General features: G+C 37.2%; 1 protein-coding gene across 1 annotated transcript in view; it reads right to left on the bottom strand.

The window, feature by feature from the left end:
* Nucleotides 1-323: 323 nt before the first annotated feature.
* Nucleotides 324-20,854, bottom strand: part of KCNMB4 (potassium calcium-activated channel subfamily M regulatory beta subunit 4) — a 59,316-nt gene continuing 38,785 nt past the window's right edge. Inside the window, exon 3 of the mRNA XM_063076202.1 lies at nt 324-738. Within this exon, the coding sequence (XP_062932272.1) occupies nt 570-738 (169 nt within the window). The 3' untranslated portion in view covers nt 324-569. The remainder of the gene's footprint in view (nt 739-20,854) is intronic.

Here is a 20,854-nt window from a genome sequence, read left to right on the forward strand (position 1 = left end):
GACCAGGTTACTAGTACAGTGTTTCTTTTCAAGCGAGAGTCAAAAGGGACTCTTTAATAGTGAAAACTGACAGTTATATAGTAAGGTCAAGACTTCTGCAGGGATCCTCACTGTCAAGTAGAAGTTTAATCTAGCAGAATCAAATGAAACCCAGAAGACCTTTATTTACTCTGGTATTCTAAGCATAAAAAAGGAAATAAAAAAGAACACAGACCACTCTATTTTAATATTTTTAAGTAGCATAAATCATAATGGTTTGTATACTACATTGTACAAATAATATACTGTTACTTTCCAAAGAAAATTAACTTCTTATAGGGTTTTTGGAAATGGTTACTCCATACAGCTAAGAGCTTGACCTTTTAGCCAGTGCTACAACACATGGAATACAAGCTATGAGGTTCCAAGTCTTCCGATTGTGCCTGTTGCTGCTGCCACTGAGGGAGGACCCTCTCAGAGACCTGTCGTGGCCCCTTCCGTCTCCTGTGCCAGGAGACGCGAGCTCTGCAGGTTGATGTGTGCCCACACATACAGCTTCTGTGCTTTGCTTTCCACAAGCCTACTCCCCTTTAAGAGAACTTGCGTTTCTTCATGGCTTCTGCCTTGACTGCCAGACTCTTGGCACAGATGGTCAGGAGCACAATGAGAACACCCACCACAAATGTCACCAGGGGCCAGAGGAAGCAATGGAGGAGGACAATCTCATCATGAGTGCGATGCAGGAGCACGTCATCTGGTCTGCAAGACAGTGGAGAACAGAAAAGAAAGAGTGGTCAAATGCCTTGGTATGGCATTAAAAACTCTTTATTGCCTGGAGTCAAACTTGCTTTTCAGCCCAAAGGGAATAATCATCATTGAAAGTGAAAATCTCACCCTGAATACAATTACCGTGCTTCATGCTTCAAACCCATTACAAAAAGTTTTGAGCTCTCAAATCAAGTAATTGGTGCAAATTTGTACATTATTTATAATTTACATGTTGCAAAATGTCACAGTGTAGCAATGTCTCATGCTATGATTTTCCTCTATTCTAAGTTGCTTAACATATTCCCCTTTCTCATTCATCCTCTAATGTCCGCTGGTCAAGGGGATTGAATCACTCTAACAATTACTGTTGGGTGGGCATTCTCCAGCAAACCCAAAGTAGACCTCAGCACTTAGGTAGGGCCCAAGTGATCTTAATTCAGAAAAAAAAATTTGTCAATTAAAGCCACTGTTTGAATTTAGTCAGAAAGGCAGAGTGTGTAGCCCTCAAGTCAACTCAGACTCATGCTGTGAACTAGGTTTTTAATCAATAAGCAATGGTTGAGTTGCATACATTTTTCCATGCTTCTGGGTAAGATTAGCCATCATTTTAACACATTGACCACTATAAATCATTGACCACTTTCTTGATAAATCTTGCAGTCTTAGCAACAGAGTTCTATCTTATCAACGTGGGGTTCTATTTCTCAATTCCTGAATTGGTCTCACTCACAGGAAGTGAGGATGAGAGACACTCCACAGCCATGGTCTTTCATCTTTGGCCATTAGAGAGAGATCCTGAGAATTTAAGCTTTCATACAAGAGGTTTACATTTTGCAAGATATTTCCACTGTATGTACAGGAAGGTTTGTTCTGTTATACTAGAGTAGCTGTGCTTCCTCTAGAAAAAGAAGAAAATAATGCAGAAAAATTAGTCCAATTGCCTTTAAGAATATCAGAGTACGACAGCAGTGCATTTAACGGAGAAAAGCATTTCTGAGGAGCATTCATTAGTTGTAACTCTCATAATTCAGAACCTATTTCTCCAGAAGACTGACAAAGGATGTTGGGTATTTATCTTTTACCTATAGTGGAGCTATTATGTGGTATTAACAGAAACAGTTTTGTAGACTAGTTTTGAAATGATATAATCCCTTCAGTTTTTTTTCCTTTAGTACATAATATAATTTCAAATTTTGCACATAAAGTGAGATTTTTTATTTCACAGATTTTATTTCATAGTATTTCAATTAAAATTTATATTAAGTGGATGCAGACCCATTGTAACAATTAGGCCCAAATCTTCCCAGCTTGCAGAAAATACACAGTTTTCTGAATTTCTGTAGCAATACATTGTCTTCAAGATTTGTGTTACCTCCAATTTATATGTATATATTAATGTATATATCCTTTTTGCTGTTGGGCCTTTTAGGGCCATGACTTTGCCACTGCTTGTTATTCTACATAGAGCTGCGACTAAATAATAGCTTGCTGCTGATAAAGAGGAGCCTGCCCCTGTTGCAGCCTAATTATCTGTGTAAATGTTCAAGAAACTTCATGCCTAGAGTCTAAAAGAATAGAGTCTGAAGTCCAAAAACAGGGCACCGGACAGTGAGAGCCACATTTTAGAGTCTTAGAAATCCCCATCCCCAGCACTGCCATGATTCTTTTCCCAGCTACAGGTGTCCACAGCTGTCAAATGCCTCTACCTAAGTGTGCAAGGGAAGGTAAAAACCATCCCTCATGATGATTGTTCTTTCTGCGAAGGTCTGTTGTACTCCTCAAGAATCTACTGGTGAGAAGATGAGTCCTAGATTCTTCATCAAAAGGGGTAAGGGGTAAGTACAACAACATGAACATACTTAATACCACTGAACTATACACCTAAGAACGGTTAAAATGTAAAAAGAAAGAAAAAGAAAAGAAAAAAGGGAAGGGAATAGGTAGGGGACTTGGATTTTTAACACTATTTTAATAAATGTACAGTTAATTTCCATAAGTAATGTGATTTTGCAACTAATTTTCTAGTAAAATGCTTCAGTGTGGGTCCTCTTTTGTATTTCTTTTCCAGTCACTATCACTGATGTTGAATTCTTTACTACAATTGAGCCAGAAAAATAGCCCAGATGAAGTGGTTGGAACAATCACACTTATTTTCCAAAAGACAGTTTGAAGAACGTGTACTGGAAAAGGATGTGAGTAAAAAGGAGAGGAGGAGACAAAATATAGTAAATGGAAAATGCTGAACCATATTTGTTTTATTCAGAAACTTCTTGGCATTCCAGCATCTACAAGAGCCCTTGGGGCAAAACTTTATTTTTGTATGTTTGTTTTGTTTTGGGGTTTTTTTTTTGGAGGGGGGGGGTTGTTCATTGGTTGGTTGGTTTAGGTTTTTTAGGTTTTTTGTTTGGTTTGATTTTGGGTTTTTTTGGTGCCTAAACCCAGGAACGAACAAAACTTTATTTTACTTTTTCAAATGACAAAATGTTATTATTCACTTTGAGTTAGCCATGTGGAATTTGTAACTGCTTATCCTTCTTTGAGGTAGAAACATTACATATAAATGTACACATCTCTTTAAAAATAATTTGTGTCTGTTTCCATTTCATACAACTCTAAGGTGCCCCACAGTCTCCTTCAACAGGAAAAACTTATTTTCTGCACAGTAATGCTGAAGTTATATGATTTACTGAGATTCTAAGTTGCTCCTTGTGTCCCAATTAAAGTTTAGCCCATTCAAATTGCATTAGTAGTGCCTTAACTGAAGGAATTCCCCTGCCTCAATTTCCTCCAATTTTATCAGACAGGTGCCTTTCAGTTTGTTTAACCAAAAATTGTTTGCAACAGTTTTCCATAATTATATGGTTGGGACCAAAGAGAAACTTTCTTTAAAAAAAAAAAAATCACTGTTGTCCACATTTGGAAAACTGGATAAATGACACAGTGAGATCTGAATATAATAGAGTAAAATCAGGATGGTAACAAGAATGTAGACAATAAGCAAAAAAGGATAGTTACTCTGTATCTAAGGACTTCAAAAAAGTAAGCAAGAGATTTCCTTTTGGAGTATGAAGGACCAGTGATGGAAAGCACTTTTAAATCCTATATAAAAGAAAAGTAAGTGCTGCAGAAACTTACAGAAACTTTCCTATGGTTGGTGCTATACTGAGTCAAGCTTCGAGAGTATATTGTGATAACAATAATAGTCAACACTTATTAAAGGCTTACTATCTGCCAGGTGCTGTTGTAGGCCATTGAATCTCATTTGATCCTTAAAATAACCCTGTGCTCAAGAAATTTTTAACTTTCACTTTACAACTGAAGAAACTGAGGCAAAGAAAGATTAACTTGTTTGTCCAAGATTACACAATTTAAAATAATGAAAAAATGATTCAAAACCATGTCTGTATGATTTTTAAACCTGTACTATTTACCCTGAAGCCAGCTTTTCTCAGATGAGAATCACCTATCATGCTTGTTAAAATGCAGTTTCCTGGGTTTCAACCATTGATTTACTATATTAAAATCTAAGGTTGTGGAATCCAGAAATCTGCAATTTTGAGAAGCTCTGAGATGATTCTAATAAACGTATACTTAAGTTCAAGAAGCACTGTATAAAGTTCTAATCACTAAAGAAAAATATAGTATGAAACATGAAGCCACTTGGCTGGCTATTTCCAAAACCGCCTAATAGATACTTATGTCATGGCCTCCAGATACTTTTGGGCAGAATGTGCACTGCATAAAGATACCCCGGGATAAGACAGGAGAGCTGGGGAGAGGGAAGGAAATACAGTGATACTGGATTTGCCTAGAGGGGCCCTTTGTTCTAATTGGCAGAAGGGTAAACCACAGGCTAGCAGCACTAGTAGTCAAACCATATAAAAAGACAAAGATTTGCTGTGTATCATCCTAAATAAAGAAAATATACTCTTTCACTTCCCCCCGCTTTTTTTTTGATGGTATGAGAAATTTCGTAAACTTAACCACTTCATTTAAACATCTGATGTGCATTATAATTTACTAGTATTGCATAACTGTACCAACTAAGAGAAAAGATGAGCCACTTGAGTGCTTTCTCCATAAGATCCTATAGGAAATAGAAATCTTCCTAGATTAGTTGTCACAAACACAATACTTCTCACTTATCGAGCAGAGAATTTTCCTTTACTGTAGGCTGCTAGAAAGTTAAAATTTTGGCCCATTTCAGCAAGACAATATGATGATCTTGTGCCAACCACACTCCTAATGCTTTGCCTTTTTTTTTCTCAGACTTTTCTTATTAATTTTGTCTTGCTAAATCCTCTTAATCTTTAGAGAACTCATTAAGCCCTTCTTAAAATAGGCATATATCAAATATCTACATTTACATACTAGGTAAACAATAAACCATGGGAGAGCTGTTAAGCTTTACTCATATTTCTGCAAGAAATAATGTATTAATTACATCATTATGAGAATTTGTACTTAAGTATTTTGATGAAATCTTACTTTAAAGTCTAAAACACTTCATCATTATCACAATCCCAAAGTAATTCTGCAGGCATAATTTAGTCCAATATGCCAGGCCTCTGGTATAGTATCATAGCAGAACGACACAAAAATGTAATGATTTTATCCTTTTGAATAGCTGCTATCTAGTCCTGCTCTAAATCTGGTTTGTTATTTACAACAGGATCTCCTTTTAAAAAGAATTGAAATAGATAACAACAAAAACAAAAGAGTTGGGTACAATAAAACACTTAATCTGACAGTAAAGAGCAAGTGCAATGTAATTAGAATGGTAAAAAAACCAAAAACAAACAAACAAAAAACCCAAGCTAAGAAAAGCAACTGCCTGAAGTCTATATGAAACTCATCTGGGAGCTTCCCAGTATACAAGGAAAAAAGAACCATGAGTTACCCAACCGCCATTACATAAGAAAATGAAACACGACAATTCATCAGAACAAACTTTTTGCTAGGGCTAAACTCGAAGAGAAATTATTTTGTGTGCATTTTTACATAAGTAATCTGTACAACATATTTAAAAGGCACTGAAGAGCAGTTTTACAAGGCTGGCTAAGGATGTAATCATTTGAGGACTTTTTACAATTCTGATTCCAAGGCCTCAGATCTGCTGAATCAGACCCAGGTTTTAAGCAGTTTTTCAGGTGAGGCTGATAATTACTCACATCTAGGAATGAATGACTTAGTGCCTTTTAAATATCAAATATATCAGCCTAGTTTTTGACAACAGCTAAAGAGCAAATTATTGCAGACAAATTACAGAGGCACCTGAAGTGCAGGCATTCAGTGTTCCTGGGTGAAAGAAGTCTTCTCTCAGGTTACACTCCCGACACGGAGGTGACAAAATGATATTTTATAATGAAAACCAAAGAATTTAACATGTGTTCTTCCCCAGATAACTGCTTGGAGCTGGGTTTCAGACAGCCTCAGAAAGTTTTTCTATAGAAGTGTCAAATGTATAAACAAATATTTACATGAAATGCCACAGGTGAAAGAGGTGAGTGTGTCAGATTTTTAGGCAGAAACTACTGATCATTGATATTGAATCTAGAAAACCTTTATGTGGGCATCTTTAAATGTTTTGGTTTTCTGCAATACCCCATGCTATGAGTTTTCTAGAAGATTGAATTAAAACACACTCCATGAAAATACCTGACTTGATTTTTTGATTAATTTTTATTTTCTTTATTTATTTTTTGGTTTTGTTTTTGGTAGCTGGCCAGTACAGGGATTGAACCCTGGGCCTTAGTGTTATCAGCACCACACTCTAACCAATTGAGCTAACAACCAGCCCCAATCAATGATTTTTAAAAGACTTCAAAAGATGTTTACTACTAAAAGATGTTGAAGATTGGCTGGTAAAGACGTTTGAATTTGGTTTTGGCATAACTGAGCTGTCCTTACTGACAGTAATTAGCCAATGTGTCTAGTTGCTATTTAAAGCAATCATAAGACCTTGCCTAGAGAAGAGAAGAGCATGCTTATCTTCCTGTGTGACCACAGGAAGGCACTTGAACAGCTTATCTAGAAGCTATACGCTATAAATTACAGTGGGAATACAGTGACCAGAACATGGAGATCCTCTGCAGTATTCCTTATGCTGAACTGCTCTATTGTGGTGACCCACTTGGAGCCCCAGAGTTGATATAAAGATTATTTTAAGCTGAAGATATTTGAGATTCAACAGATGCTGAAAGAAGCCTTTTAGGAGCTCCCCTTTTCTGACTAGAACCAGCAAATTCTGGGATAGGAGCTACCATAAATCCTCTCTCCAAGGGGGTTTTATGGTCCTGAAGAAGACAGAAAGATCATGCATACCTGTAAAGACAAATATTACCACAAATTTGTACTCCTAAAAACCCATTTGTCCTTCCCATTTTCTTCCCCCTCTCTTTCTCCTACTGTTAGGTATACAAGGCCTAAGTCTAACCATTTCTTTTCTGTGAAGCCCCATGCACATAGAAATATTAGCATCAATAAAATTTGTATGCCTTTTCTCCTGTTAACTGATTTTCTGTCAGCTTAATCCACAGCCCCCAGCCATGAAACCTGAAAGGGTAGAGGAAAAGGTTTTATTCTCCCTCTGCTACACTATCATGAGCCCATTTTTGCCCACTCAGGTCTTGTAGTGATATTGTGATAAGGACTTTTAAAAGCTTCGGAGGTATTATATCAAGATCAAGGCTTTGCTCCACAGATGGTTCTTACTGATGGATGAAAGACTGGTAATAGATCCGTAAATGTTATAGATATCCTTACATTTTCCTTAACTTTTTTCTCCAAGTAGGTTAATGGAGTAGTCATGTTTACTTGTACAAGAGTTGTTCCTCAAGCTGGCCTATTCTTCTTGGAGGAAATTAAATCAAGCTCCAAAGTGCAATTTCTGCAGAGAAAAATTTTTATTCAGCTTTGTCAGGATATTTAGTAAACTGGCAGGTGTGTTATTTTGGAGCAATAAAGGGTTGAATTAACTATAAAGGGGAGATACACTTAAGTCCTCCCTGATGGAAAGACCTTTGTAGCCTTGCAAATACAGGACAGTATTTCAGAACATGACCATGAGTTAGACAAACCCAGGTTAGAATATGGGCTTTACAACTTCTAGCTACATGATCTTGAGAAAAATACTTAGTCCTCTGAGTCTTCATTTTTTCATCTGTACAATGGGGATAATAATATCTACCTTTCTCCTGAGGAGTAAATGAGATAATGTATGCTAGGTATTTAGTCAGAAGGCTATCTAATAGTAAGTACTCAATAAGGGGTGGTAATGATAATGATTATCATTAGAAATTTGGGGCTCACAACTCAGAAACTGATTTTAAAATGTTGACAGTAACATATCTTCTCCAAATATCTTCGTCAACCAAACACTGTCAGGATGGAGTCACAGGCAATTCCTTTTGAGATAGGAGGTGCTTGGTTTCCCTGGGTTCAGATTTCAGGATACACCTCTGGGTTTCAAGCCACTCCCCAAGGTCTCAGGCCCCTTCCTTAGACCCTTCCCTAGAGGGGAGTTACTGTTGCTTGTTGGACTTATTTTCAGCACCAACACAGGGAAATTGAGACCTCAGGGGACTGATTAAAGCAAATCCAGTAGGTGGCGTGCTCAGTAGAAAGGGTTATATAACCCTAATCGCTGAGCATGCTCAGTAAAGTGGAGTTTATCCTTTAAATTGCCTTCCACTAGAGGCACTAAAGAGCACAGAATATTCTTGAATATGTCTGGTGCATGTGATAGGATTTAACCAATGAACATGCCCTAATAGGAGACCAACCGAGCATTCTACATAACAGGGAACCACCCCCTTAGTTAAATACTCACTAGATAGCATGAATACGTATTAGCAAAAGTATAAAAGTGGAATGCTGGAAGAAGGCAGGGCTGCTGCTCACTCTCCTGAAGCCAGCTTGCACTTGGCCTCAGCTGTGTATTTCTTTTTTTTTTTCATATCAAACTTGCTTTTAGCAGGCTGCTGTTTGCCCTGGGGCCAGACCGCTGTTTGTCTGTAAATGTGTATTTCTTATTTTTAAACTTGCTGTGATTGTTGCTCACTTTCCTGGGGCCAACTCACACTTTGCTAGCTGAGGTGTGGATGCTTTCTTTTTGTATCAAACTTACTTTTGGCAAGTGGCTGGTCACTCTCTTGAGCTAGCCTGCACTCTGTACGAAACTTTAAGTGTGTATTTGTATTACACTTGGTGCGGGCCCTGCTCAGTCTCTGGAGCTATGATACACTCTCTCTGTGAAATCTGTATCTCTTATTCGTTACATTAAACCTGCTCTCACCTTCTACTGTGACTCTGCTCTTGAATTCTTCCCCATGGTGGAGTCAAGAACCTGGTAAGAGGATGGGGTGGGTTGAGGCCTGTTATCGGGCTTCCCTAGACCCTCTCCTCCGGCATCACTTTGATCAAATTAAAATTCCTTTTGGTATAGATGCCTTCATTCCCCCTCAGCCTCCTTTGCCCCTAATAGTCAGCATTCCAATTCTGTATAGGTAAGCTTACAGGTAGCAAAGAGGTTTAACAAGCAAATGAGTCCTTTCCGTTCTAATATATTCATCTCAGGTACAGATAAGAAAGAAAAAAAATAATTCAATAACATCAGACCCTTGATTAGAAACACAAATAGAAGTTATACCCTAAACTTATCCCTCAAACTGTCATTTAACAGCGTTAAATTGTTATAGTAGTTAGGCCTGGCAAACATTTTCCTGAGATTAAGATGATTGTCTCTACAGAGATGCAGCCCAGGCAAGTAATTGCTTCAGTCAGGTCTTCTAAAGTAGAGGCCTGGGGAAAACACTGTGCTCCCCGAGTAACACTTCTTTTAAGGTTTTATTCACACCACGGGGTAATTATATTTTATAGATCTGTCTGTTTTCCCAACCTGATTTTAAAACCCTAAGATGAGGGATCTGTTAGGGATAATCGTTGCCGAAGATATCTCCTGATTTCTCAGAAAAAAAGAGGGGTAATTGTCAAGACCTGCAAACCAGAAGGATGCTTATGACATTCTGTCTTAAAAAAAGCAAATCAATGAATCTATTTTATCCTAAAGTCAGCTCAGCATAAAAAGGCTTTATTAATGATAAATGTTTTGTTGTTCTTCCATTGAAAAAAACAAGGGAAAGAGAATTTTCACATTAGTTAGATATTCTATAAGATCAGATCTAAGAAACTGCATTAAATTTACATTAAGTCCCTCTCCTCTTCCACCGCTCTTTGTGAGCTGCTCAGGAACAGTAACCTGTATCAGTTACAAGTCATCACCGTGCTGGAGAGCAGGACTTTCAATTGGCTGATTTCGTCAGGTGCAGGATTCTTTAAACTCGATGACTGCTTTGTTTCAGAAATTCCTGTGAGCTTTTTTAAAGAAAAGTATTACTGTTCTTCAGGGTAATTTGGTCTGTGGTTTTTCTGAGTTACCAAGTAAGTTATTTCACAGACGGCTGTGTTTTCTGGCCAAATATTTAAGCTTAAGGTTTAAGCAGAAATAAACTGAAGAGAAGACATCACATTCTTCCATTTGAGACGTAGATTATTCTCATAATAGTTCTCACCTCGTGTACCTACTTTGTAGTTCCAATTTAAAGTAAAAATCCAATACCATTTTAAATCAGTGTGGGAAAGATGGATTATTCAATAAAGTATATTGGGACAATACTGGTCATTTGGAGAAAAAAACATTGGCTCCTTGTCTTATTCTTTACTTACACACACACACACACACACACACACACACACACACACACACACACACAAAATCAGATGGATCAGAACCTTAACTGCATACAACAAATCACGAATACTCTAGGAGAACCCTGCATTTAAAAAAATAACCTTGGAGTTTCCTCATTTGTAAAATGGGAAATAAAACCCTTATTTCAGAAGATCAAATGAGGTTAATTATGTGAAAAGTGTTTTTCTACAAAACTCTACACGGCACAGATGACCTCAGATCTAGTCCATATCCAAGTTTCCCATCCTGGAAAAATGAATTTGACAACATGCAGAACATAATGCAGAACCAGAATCTTTCAAAATTTCTCTGATATTTTTGAAGATCAGAGTTGAAGAAAAATTCAGAGACTTTAATTGTAAAAGTCAATTACAGTTAGAATTATGTGCAAATTACTAGCTGTATCTGTTCTCTATTGCCACTGTAACAGATTTAGTGACTTAAAACAACACAAATTTATTCTTCTACAGTTCTGGAGGTCAGAAGTCTGAAATCTGTTTCACAGGGCTAAAATGAGTGTTAGCAATGCTGTGTTCCTTCTGGAGGTTCTAGGACAGAATCTGTTGCCTTGCCTTTTCCAGTTTTCAGAGGCTGCCTGCATTCCTCAGCTCATTGCCCCTTCCTGGCACCACTGCAACCTCTTGCTTCCATCATCGTGTCCCCTGCTACTCTCTCTGATCTTGTCTTCCTCTTATAAGGACCCTGTGATTATATTTAGGGCCCACCCAGATAATCGAGTAAATTCTTTCCATTTCAAAATCCTTTATTTAATCACTTCCACCAAGTCCCTCTACCGTATAAGGTAATGTAAGGTAACAATATAAGATAATAAATTCATGGGTATTAGGATGTGAACATGTTTTGGGGCTATTAATCAGACACCCACACTACCATAAACTGCTTTCCTATGTCACAATCAGTTTCTCACTAACAAGTTTTCTATCCCTCTCCCCAAGTAATTATTCAGAATTAAATCATCAACAGAAGAATCTAAAAAAACTAGGGAATAAACTCTCTTCTATTATTCCAATCTGAATTATAAAAATTATCTACTTTTTTCATTCTTTTTAGAGGTTTGCAAATATGACACAGCATTTACATACAACACCCACTTGCCTGAAGATTAACACACATTATGAAACACTTCTCTTTCCTTCATCCACACCACTTTCCTACATTGTGCCTAGCTAGAGCTCCACTACTTCCACCAGTGCCCACTGTTCCTAACCACATCATTAATGCAACTTTGAAATTTTAATGCAATTCTCCGTTCTAATTCTCCCTGAGGATTTTCTATAGGATTTCCTGTCTGTCTTTGTAATGCATCTTTGCTATTTTCTTTTCAACTTTAATCTCTATCAAATGTGTCCACAGACTCTGGATTCATTATTCTGATTTTTCATGATACAACACTACACTAGCAATTCTAAATGCCATATTAATTTTAACCACAATCCTATGCCACATCATACATTTGACCTTCCTGAACGTTTTATCCATTAACTATCCTTCAAATCTTTTTTAAAATTCTCAATTTTAAAATTAAGGTAGAGTTTCCACATAGGGATTTTCAGAGGTAACAGGTATATACAATTTGATTAGTTCTTCATGTTGTTTTAATACTGTTGATTTCTAATCCTTTCACTTCTATTTTATAAAAACACAGTTTTATAATTTCTCCATCCAAACCATTCTATTCTTTAACAACCAAATTCTTCCATACAATGATTTTTTTCATATTTGAAGAGCAATATTATATTATTAAATCAAATAGCCAGAAACAGGGAAGCTTAAGGATGAGCCATTACGTTCCCAAAGAAAGTCTCTTAGAACCCATTTTTCACCTCAGCAATGCTTATTTCCAGAGAAATATTCTCAGAAAAAGAAAATATTGATTTATGATGTAAATGCTTGAAATACCCTTCTATTTTTCAATCCTTATTTAGAGGAATTAATTCTTAAATATTGAAAGGTCCTTGTTATGATCTAGCATGTCTAAGAATTCTGGGCTACAAAAGGGACTCCCAAAACAAGCCAGGGACAGGAAAGGACTAAAAACAACAGTACTAATTATACTAGGACATCCCATATTTCCCTCACTGATTAAGACAAAACAATGAGGCCCCTCATTTACTTTGTGAAGCCAAGCACTAAAGTGTAAAAAGAGGCTCTCCTTATAGAAAAAGCTGCAAACAATGAAAGTCTCCATTTCTGAGCAAAGTTAGTATGTGCTTTTCTCTCAAAATCTTTAAAAACACGGTAGAGGCTCCTCTGTGGAATTAAATAAGATATCTATCCAAGGGCCTAAAGGCAGGTGTCTTCTAGGTCTGTCCAACACCATGATTCCAAGATGCTAGTGTTCACTTCATTATTTCAGGTGAAAGAAGTCATAGGTTACACCAAGCACAGCAGCTGCACACATATAAGATGATGCTTTTGAAAGATTTTAACAACCACACTTTGTATCATTTCCCTAAGCTGAATCATGTTGTCAGCCCTCGCCCAGGCAAAGAGGACACAGAAAACGAGCAGAGATATAATCACAGATTACACACTTGCAATGTGGGTGTGAGAAACCGTTTCCAGGGAGAAAATGACAAACATAATGATGCACCCAAAATATGCATGTGAGCAAGGATTCCACTGGGAGTTTGTAAGGCTGGCAAGAGCTTCAGAATTCGGTTCTCAAGGAAATGAGGTGGGGTAAGGAATCCCCCCAAATGTCAATGTATCTTCTTGCCGTCTGAACAATACTTGGTATATTGTGCGCAGTTGAAACATGGCATTTGAACAGAGGTCAAGTACATTTCCCCATGACTTTTGATATAAAATCAAGATGGCAAGAGCTCCTTACTAGTAAAATTGAAATGGGGACAGAGCAATGCAGGCTCACCCACAGCTCAAATGCTGATGCCCAACGAAGAACAGTAGTCTCAGCAGGTCTGCTCAATTGTGCAGAACCTGGATTTTTTTCCAGCGGTTTCCACACCTAGAAGATCATCACACCCTGCCAAGTTCGAAGTGAGAACTCAGTAAATGTTAGTGGAATAAGAGAAGCCTGCAAAGAAGGGAGTGCCACAGAGTTTCAGTTAAGCAAATCTGGGGGGTGGGAGGGGAGCAGGATTTTAGACTTCATGGGAATTTTTTTCCCAAAGGCCACAATATTTGTTTGAAATTGCAAATACCATAGATGTATTTGCATAATACAAGAGTCATGTGTATTTGCTTGTGTTTTTACAGATTTGTGCCAACTATTTTCAGATAATTTCCAAGAGCAAGTGATAATATTTACTCTTCTTTTAGTCATTACTGCTTTTCTTTCTGCTTAGTTTTTTAAATCTATCTCTAGCTCAGCCAACTGCATTGTGAGTATAAGAACTGTCACTAGTAGCTCCTGTTCCTTTAACTCCCTACCCCATCCCTTAGGTGCTTTGCCCTCTTTAAGGAGCCTTTCAATGTTGCTACTCCTATGCACGTCCCAATTGAGAGCTAGCATGCTAAGGAAAAGCTGCCAGCACCTAAGTAAGTCAAAACCAAATGAGCCCAAGCAGGTGAATAGACATTCTATTTTTTTAAAACCTCTGAAAAAGACTCTACAACTCATTCCACAGTAATTCATTCTATAATTTACTCTCAGAAAATCACTGTTACTGTTTCATTAGGTTAAGTCTAATTCCCTGTAATTAGATCCTCAAAGAAGAAAAATCAGCCAGTCATCACAATTTATTTTCTTTCATATACCTCTCACATCAGTATTGCACCGTTATTTTGGCAGCCCTGGAGAAAGGATCTGAAAAACATATCCAGGGTGGAAAAAAGGTCAATCTCATGTCTTTTTGTTTATTATGTAAGCTTGAAGGAAAGGCCATCTTCTTTTACGACATTGTCATTCTAGAAGGTTCCCAATTGTTAAGAGCCCCTTTCATTAAAATGTACTATGCACCAGTTATTTTTTTTAATTAAATAATTAGCAGAGAATATGTGCTTTGCTACTGCATGTAGGAAGATAGAAATAGGCTAGTGTTTCTATCAAAGCTAGCAATGAGTCATTCATCCTAACTCCTAAATTATATAGTAAAGAGTACATGAATAATAGCTTTACATTCAGTTTTGTTTTAGTCTGTTAAGCAGTTATATATCTCGGTTAAAATGCACTAAACAGATATTGAAATACTACTGCACAGTAAAATTAGCCAAGTTAATTTTGAGTTCTTTTTCTAAATGATAAATTGCTTATAAATACATGTCTGGAGAACAAAAGTACTATAGAGAAATCTCCATAACAATTAAAGTGGTGACTCATGGTTCAGAAATTGAATTTAAAAACTTGAGTAATTAAAAGGACCCCATTAGTCAATCTTAACGTTTCTCTTGGATGTGCCAGATGCTTAACTTAATCCTGCTAGCATGTGATATTCAAAATTCAAGAAAATACATGTAAACGATCATGAGATTGGTAGAATAAACACGGTTAAGAGTCTGAAAATCACTAAAAATTATAGGCATGGGTACTGCTAGGGAAATTTGTGGGGGTTTTGTGCCATGAGACTAGCATTAATGTTCCAGATATGACATAGAGCAAAGCTGCATAAGACCCAAGACAGACGTGTACAGAAAATAAACTTTCGGTTGTTACAAGCTTCTGAGATTTCAGTTGTTACCACAGCACGATTTGGCCTAAGTTGACTAAAACGCACAGGTAATGGCTGGGGATCCTACAGTTTCACTAAGTAAACAGCTGTGATGGTCAAAGTTGGTCTTCTCTTAATCTAAAGCACAAAAGCAGTTTATAGATGCATACTTGGGCATTTTAAAAGATTTTCTTGGTATTCAGTTCTCTTCCATTCAGCCACTCGGCAACATCCGCAGGACACCTGTGATGTGGCAAGCACCAGGCGCACTCGTGTGTTGGCTCTCACAAGTCAGTTGTGAACTGGAGAGCGAAAACACCATTTTCTCAAGTTTGCCATATTCCCATTACCCAGTTTAATGCCTGGCATGTACTCAAGTGCTCTGTAAATGTTTATTGTTGGCTTTTGTTGAAATCCATTTCAAAATGTAATGAACTGTGTACAAAGTGCAGCAGGAATAAAAGAGGAGGAGTAGTTAAGCTTTCCTGCAAAAACAAAACGGAAATATCTTTTGAGCAGACATGACAGAAAAAAGGAGTTTAGATTTTGGTGAAAGAAATAGGCAAAGAATTTCTTGGTAGAAGTTACTGCACATACAAAGCCACAAATGCTTTGTCTTGCATTTCTAAATGCACGACTAGACTGTTTTGCCACCAACAGTACACTTAAAAAATGTTACAGTAGCAATCTCATTGATTAGATTTAATATAATCCTTTATGTTATCCTATTCCAACATGGACTAGAATATCGGCTGATTTTAAGCAGCACTACAGTAAAGTGGTTAAGAGCATGGACTCTGGAAGGTGAATAAAGAGGTTTAAATCTTGGCTCTGTCACTTGCCAGCTATGTGATTTGGGCAAGTTGCTTAATCTCTCTGTGCTTCAATTCCCTCATGTATAAAATGAGGATTACAATAATAATGTCTTGTTGGGGTGTTGTACAGATTCAATGAGTTAACACTTATAAAGCACATAAATAGTTTCTGGTACAGAGGCAGCACAATATACAGTTGTTGGCTATTATTGGGGAAGGCCAGAGGAAGATTACCAGTGAAACAGTCAGGTTTCTGTCTATGAGCTAGTCCTTGTCAGCATTTTTATCAATAAGTTGGATAAGGGAATTACAGCCATTTTGACTTACAATTAAGATAGCACTATGATGGAAGAAATAGCAAATATGATGGGTACCAGAATCAAGATTCAAAATAATCATAAGTGACTGGAACAATCAATCAAAAGCAACAATATGTATTTATATAAGGATACATTTAAAATTCTTGCATTTAAATCCAGAACACAAATCTCACAAATTTAGGGATGGGGGAACCTGCGTTAAGAGTGGCATGTATAAAACAGACGGGGGAGTAAGTTGAATCAATTATAAGTTCAGTAATGAATCAATAGTGTGTTGAAGCTGCCAAAAAAGCTAATGCCATGTCAGGCCTCATTAACTGACTTTTCGTCTCTAGACTGAACAATGGTAGTAGAAATGTTCTGCCTTCTCCTGCACAAGCCAGCTCAGAACATAATAAGAAGAGCATCACAACAATGAAAATGAGTCTATTCCCACAGTGATGGCAGTGTAAACCTGGTGACATCCAAGGTCTTAAGGTCAAAGATCGGAGTTCAGATCCTTACCCTACTCCTCCCTGGTCATGTGAACTTAAAGCCACTGTTGCCTCTTCTGTAAAACTCAGACAACGTGGTCTACCTTCACATTGAGACTATGGTGCTAACCAAGAGGATATTTTTTAAATTGTAGTAAAGTATACATAGCATAAAATTTGCCATTTTAAGTATACAATTAAGTGGCATTAATTAGATTCACAATGTTGTGCTACCATCACCACTATTTCCAGAATGTTTTCATCACACCAAACAGAAACTCTGTAACCACGGAGCAGTAGCTACCCATTTCCCTCTCCCCCCAATCCCTGATAACCTCTGCTCTATTTTCTGTCTCTGTGAATTTGCCTGTTCAAGATATTTCCCAAAGTGAATTTTTTGATAACTAAAAATGTTTGAAAATGAAATGGGCATCTTGAGGAGAAGATGGTGTCTATTGTCACCAGAGCAGTTCAAGCAGAGAATGGAAAACACTTTTCAAGAAATAATGTGGTGGGGATTCATTTCGGGTGGGAGTAAATGACTGAAAAGTGTCTCCCAGATTTGACAGCCTATGAGTCTATGAACTCCACAATATACTCTACATGTGTTACTTCTGGCCCCATTTTACCTAAGACGAAAACTGAGGCAAGATCTCTTCAGTAAGTAGCCCAAGGTCATTCCCTGAGTCACGAAGAGAGCTATGGATAGAACTGAAGTCTCCTGACGCACAGCCCTGCCCTGCATTCCACCATCTGATGACGCTGCACTCTATGACCTACTTGTCCTATGGCTCTTGTATTTTTCCTCCCATATTCCCTCAGGGCTTTATTCGAAGGCTGCATAAAATATCTTAAATAAAAAGTGATTAAATAACATCAAATTCTTATTGCCACAATGATAAAAGCTGTTAGAAGATGAATTTGCAAGCACAAAAACACTTTGATTAACCATCGAAAACAGACCCTCGAATTTACATTTTAAGTCATGTATGGCCATTTGGATGTCAGATTGTGAAAAAACACTGGAATGAACTCTATACATATTCCTCAGTATAGTTGAGAAGCTGCAGCAATCACTGCTTTTTAAAAAGTACAGATTTGGAGACCAAAGACAGACTTTAGTTCTGATGTAATCTCTCTTAATATGGAACCAGACACAAATGTATATGAAAAAGACTCAATTTGGATGAGATTCCAGATGCACTGTCTTGTTTTGAAGATTCAGGATATATCATTGAACTTAATGTCTAAAGAGAAAGCCAACATGTTCCTTTAAAAAATAACTATGAAACCAGTCTCTAAGAATAGATCGTAAGAAATATTTTTCAGAGTAAATAGAAAAAATTAAAATTTTTACTAAATATCAAACATAGTTTTAGTAATTCATTCAAAGGTCAACAACATTTTCCTATGGAATTTATTATTGTTATTACTCCCATCTTCCCTGGTGGCTGGCCGGTACAGGGATCTGAACCCTTGACCTTGGTGTTATAACACTGCACTCTAACCAACTGAACTAACTGGAAAGCCCCTATGGTTCCATCTTTATATGCCCATTCCTCGCCCCTGCCATTTGTATCCTAAGAAGCCTGCTAGTAAAACAAAGTTTTTCCTTTAGTAATTTGTCCTATTAAAAAAAAAAAAAATGGAAAACTTAGATGCCAGTGGTACAATTAAATTCAACATGTAAATATATTAAAAGATGTCTGTTTTTAGAGCTTCATCTGTTTCCAGAGCTAAATCTGTTTTTAGAATGCAAAGACATTGGGAAAATAAACTACAATTGACCAATTGCTTTTCACCATACTGATTATAAATGTATTCAGATGCATATATCTAAACATGTAAGTGCTATCTCACATAATAAGAAATCCAGAGGTGGGCAGGCCAGGGCAGGGGCAGCTGCTCCATGACAGAGCAGGCAGCTGGTTCCTTCTTTCTGCTCTACTCTTATTAATGTGTGGACATCCATCCTCCTGCTTATCACCTCAAAGTTGCAGGATGGCTTTTGCTCTCCTGGCATCAATCCACTGTTCTTCCTGGACAAAGGTAGTAGAAGCAGGAGGCAGTGGAAAGTAAAGAACCCCCCAGCTGATGCTCCCTCCAATGCAGTCACCCAGGACAGAAAGCCAGAAATCTTCCAATTTCATCTTCCCAACCTGAACTCCAGATTTAGAGATGCATCACATGAATCTTTGCCCAAGCTCTTTTCTTCCCTTGTCCATGCTGGTGCAGTTATCTCCAAATTGTTTTGTCATTCCTGCAACTTTGGCTTATATACAGTTTACCTTCCAAGCCATCACTAGACTGGTCTTTCTAAAACATAAATGTGACTGTCACTCCTCCATGGCACATATAGTAAAGTCTAAACCCCTTAGCATGCCATAAAGGCAGAGTATTATCTCATTCAACCTCTTCTGGTACATCTATCACTTTTTCTCCAAGCATATGAAGTTCCTTACAGGTGTTCCAGTTGCACATGATATTTCAAATCTTACTGCCTTTGGACATGCTTCTATTTTCCCTGAAATCCCTTTCCCTATCTTTATCTGGAAAATTACTATTCGTTCTTTAAAGTTCAACTTTTCCTCTGTGAAGGCTTCTCTCTCCACTTCTTATCTCCATTCAAGGCACTATGCTGTGTGTGTGTGTGTCTGTATGTCTGTGTGTGTATGAGATGCATGTACACACAGGGTACTTCAAAAAGTTCATGGAAAAACAGAATTAAAAGATAATGCAAATCTTTCCATGAACTTTTTGAAGTACCCTCATATATATATATACATAAAACATTATGGCACTTACTAAACTGCATTCCAATTACTTATTTACATGTTTTTCTCCCATACTAGCCAGTGCGTTCCTCAAGGACAGAGGCAAAGTTGTAACAATCATTGACCACTGATGCCTGGTACATAGCAGGTTATCAGCTGATTAATAAATCCTTATTGAATAAATGAAAGAGACACAGAAAGAGAAATACCACATGTTCTCACTTATTGGTGGGAGCTAAAAATTAATATATAAATTCACACACACACACACACACAAAAACCGGGGGGGGGGGGGGAAGAAGATATAACAACCACAACTACTTGAAGTTGATACGACAAGCAAACAGAAAGGACATTGTTGGGGGGAGGGAGGAGGGAGAAGGGAGGGAGGTTTTGGTGATGGGGAGCAATAATCAGCCACAATGTATATCGACAAAATAAAACTTAAAAAAAAAAAAAATGAATAAATGAAAGAGTAAATGACTGAAATGGTGGCATTTTTATTAGTGGAATCTAGGACACTGAAAAGGGTAAAAACATGATACCAGAGTGATAAGCTTTTTGGTGGCACGAAGATGTTCGTAGTACCCTAAAATGGTACTGCTTGTTTCATGGAAAGGAATCAGGTATTCACATAAGCGAATTTGCCACATAATTGAAGCTTAACTTTTTAAGTTGAATAAAAATTAATAGAAATATTAAAGATATTATTGGTAAAATCATTCTAAAAATGCATTACATATTTCCTTGCCTTTTAAGGAGAGTATGTTGAACCAAATTTAACCTTTTCTGATGACTCAGTGTGATCGTTATGAAACTCAATTATTGTTGAGGTAGGAGGACTGTCTGCTCCTCCATTAAATGGCTCCAGACTGTTAACCATTTAGCTCTATGATAATTTTCTCTCTCTTCCACCACTGGGATTTTATCTAATATCTTAAGCTATCATCGTACAAGCCTTTCAGAATCAGAGAATCATAAAGCCACAGAACTTGAGAGCTTAAAGGAATCTTAGAGATCATTTAATCTATCAGTCTATCAAATTTTCTAGATAAGAAAACTAAGCCCTAAGTAAATGAGCAGTCCTTTTTAATCAGTTGCTTTTAATCTTCTCTTTTAATAGCTTTCAAACTCTGTTCTGCAGAGCACTCTACCTAATTTGAGCTCAGGATATTATGTTTGGTTTTCTTTAAAATGCTAAGAGTAAAACTGACAAAAACATATACTACAGGATAAACACACTGAATGAACTTAAAAATTAGGATATATCTGTTCCGTATCAGAAATGCAACATACTTATTATATTTAACAACGAATCTCTCTTAGTTTTTGTGTGAGTGTTC

Source organism: Cynocephalus volans, chromosome 12 (genome assembly GCF_027409185.1).
Source record: "Cynocephalus volans isolate mCynVol1 chromosome 12, mCynVol1.pri, whole genome shotgun sequence".
Classification (NCBI taxonomy): Eukaryota; Metazoa; Chordata; class Mammalia; order Dermoptera; family Cynocephalidae; genus Cynocephalus; species Cynocephalus volans.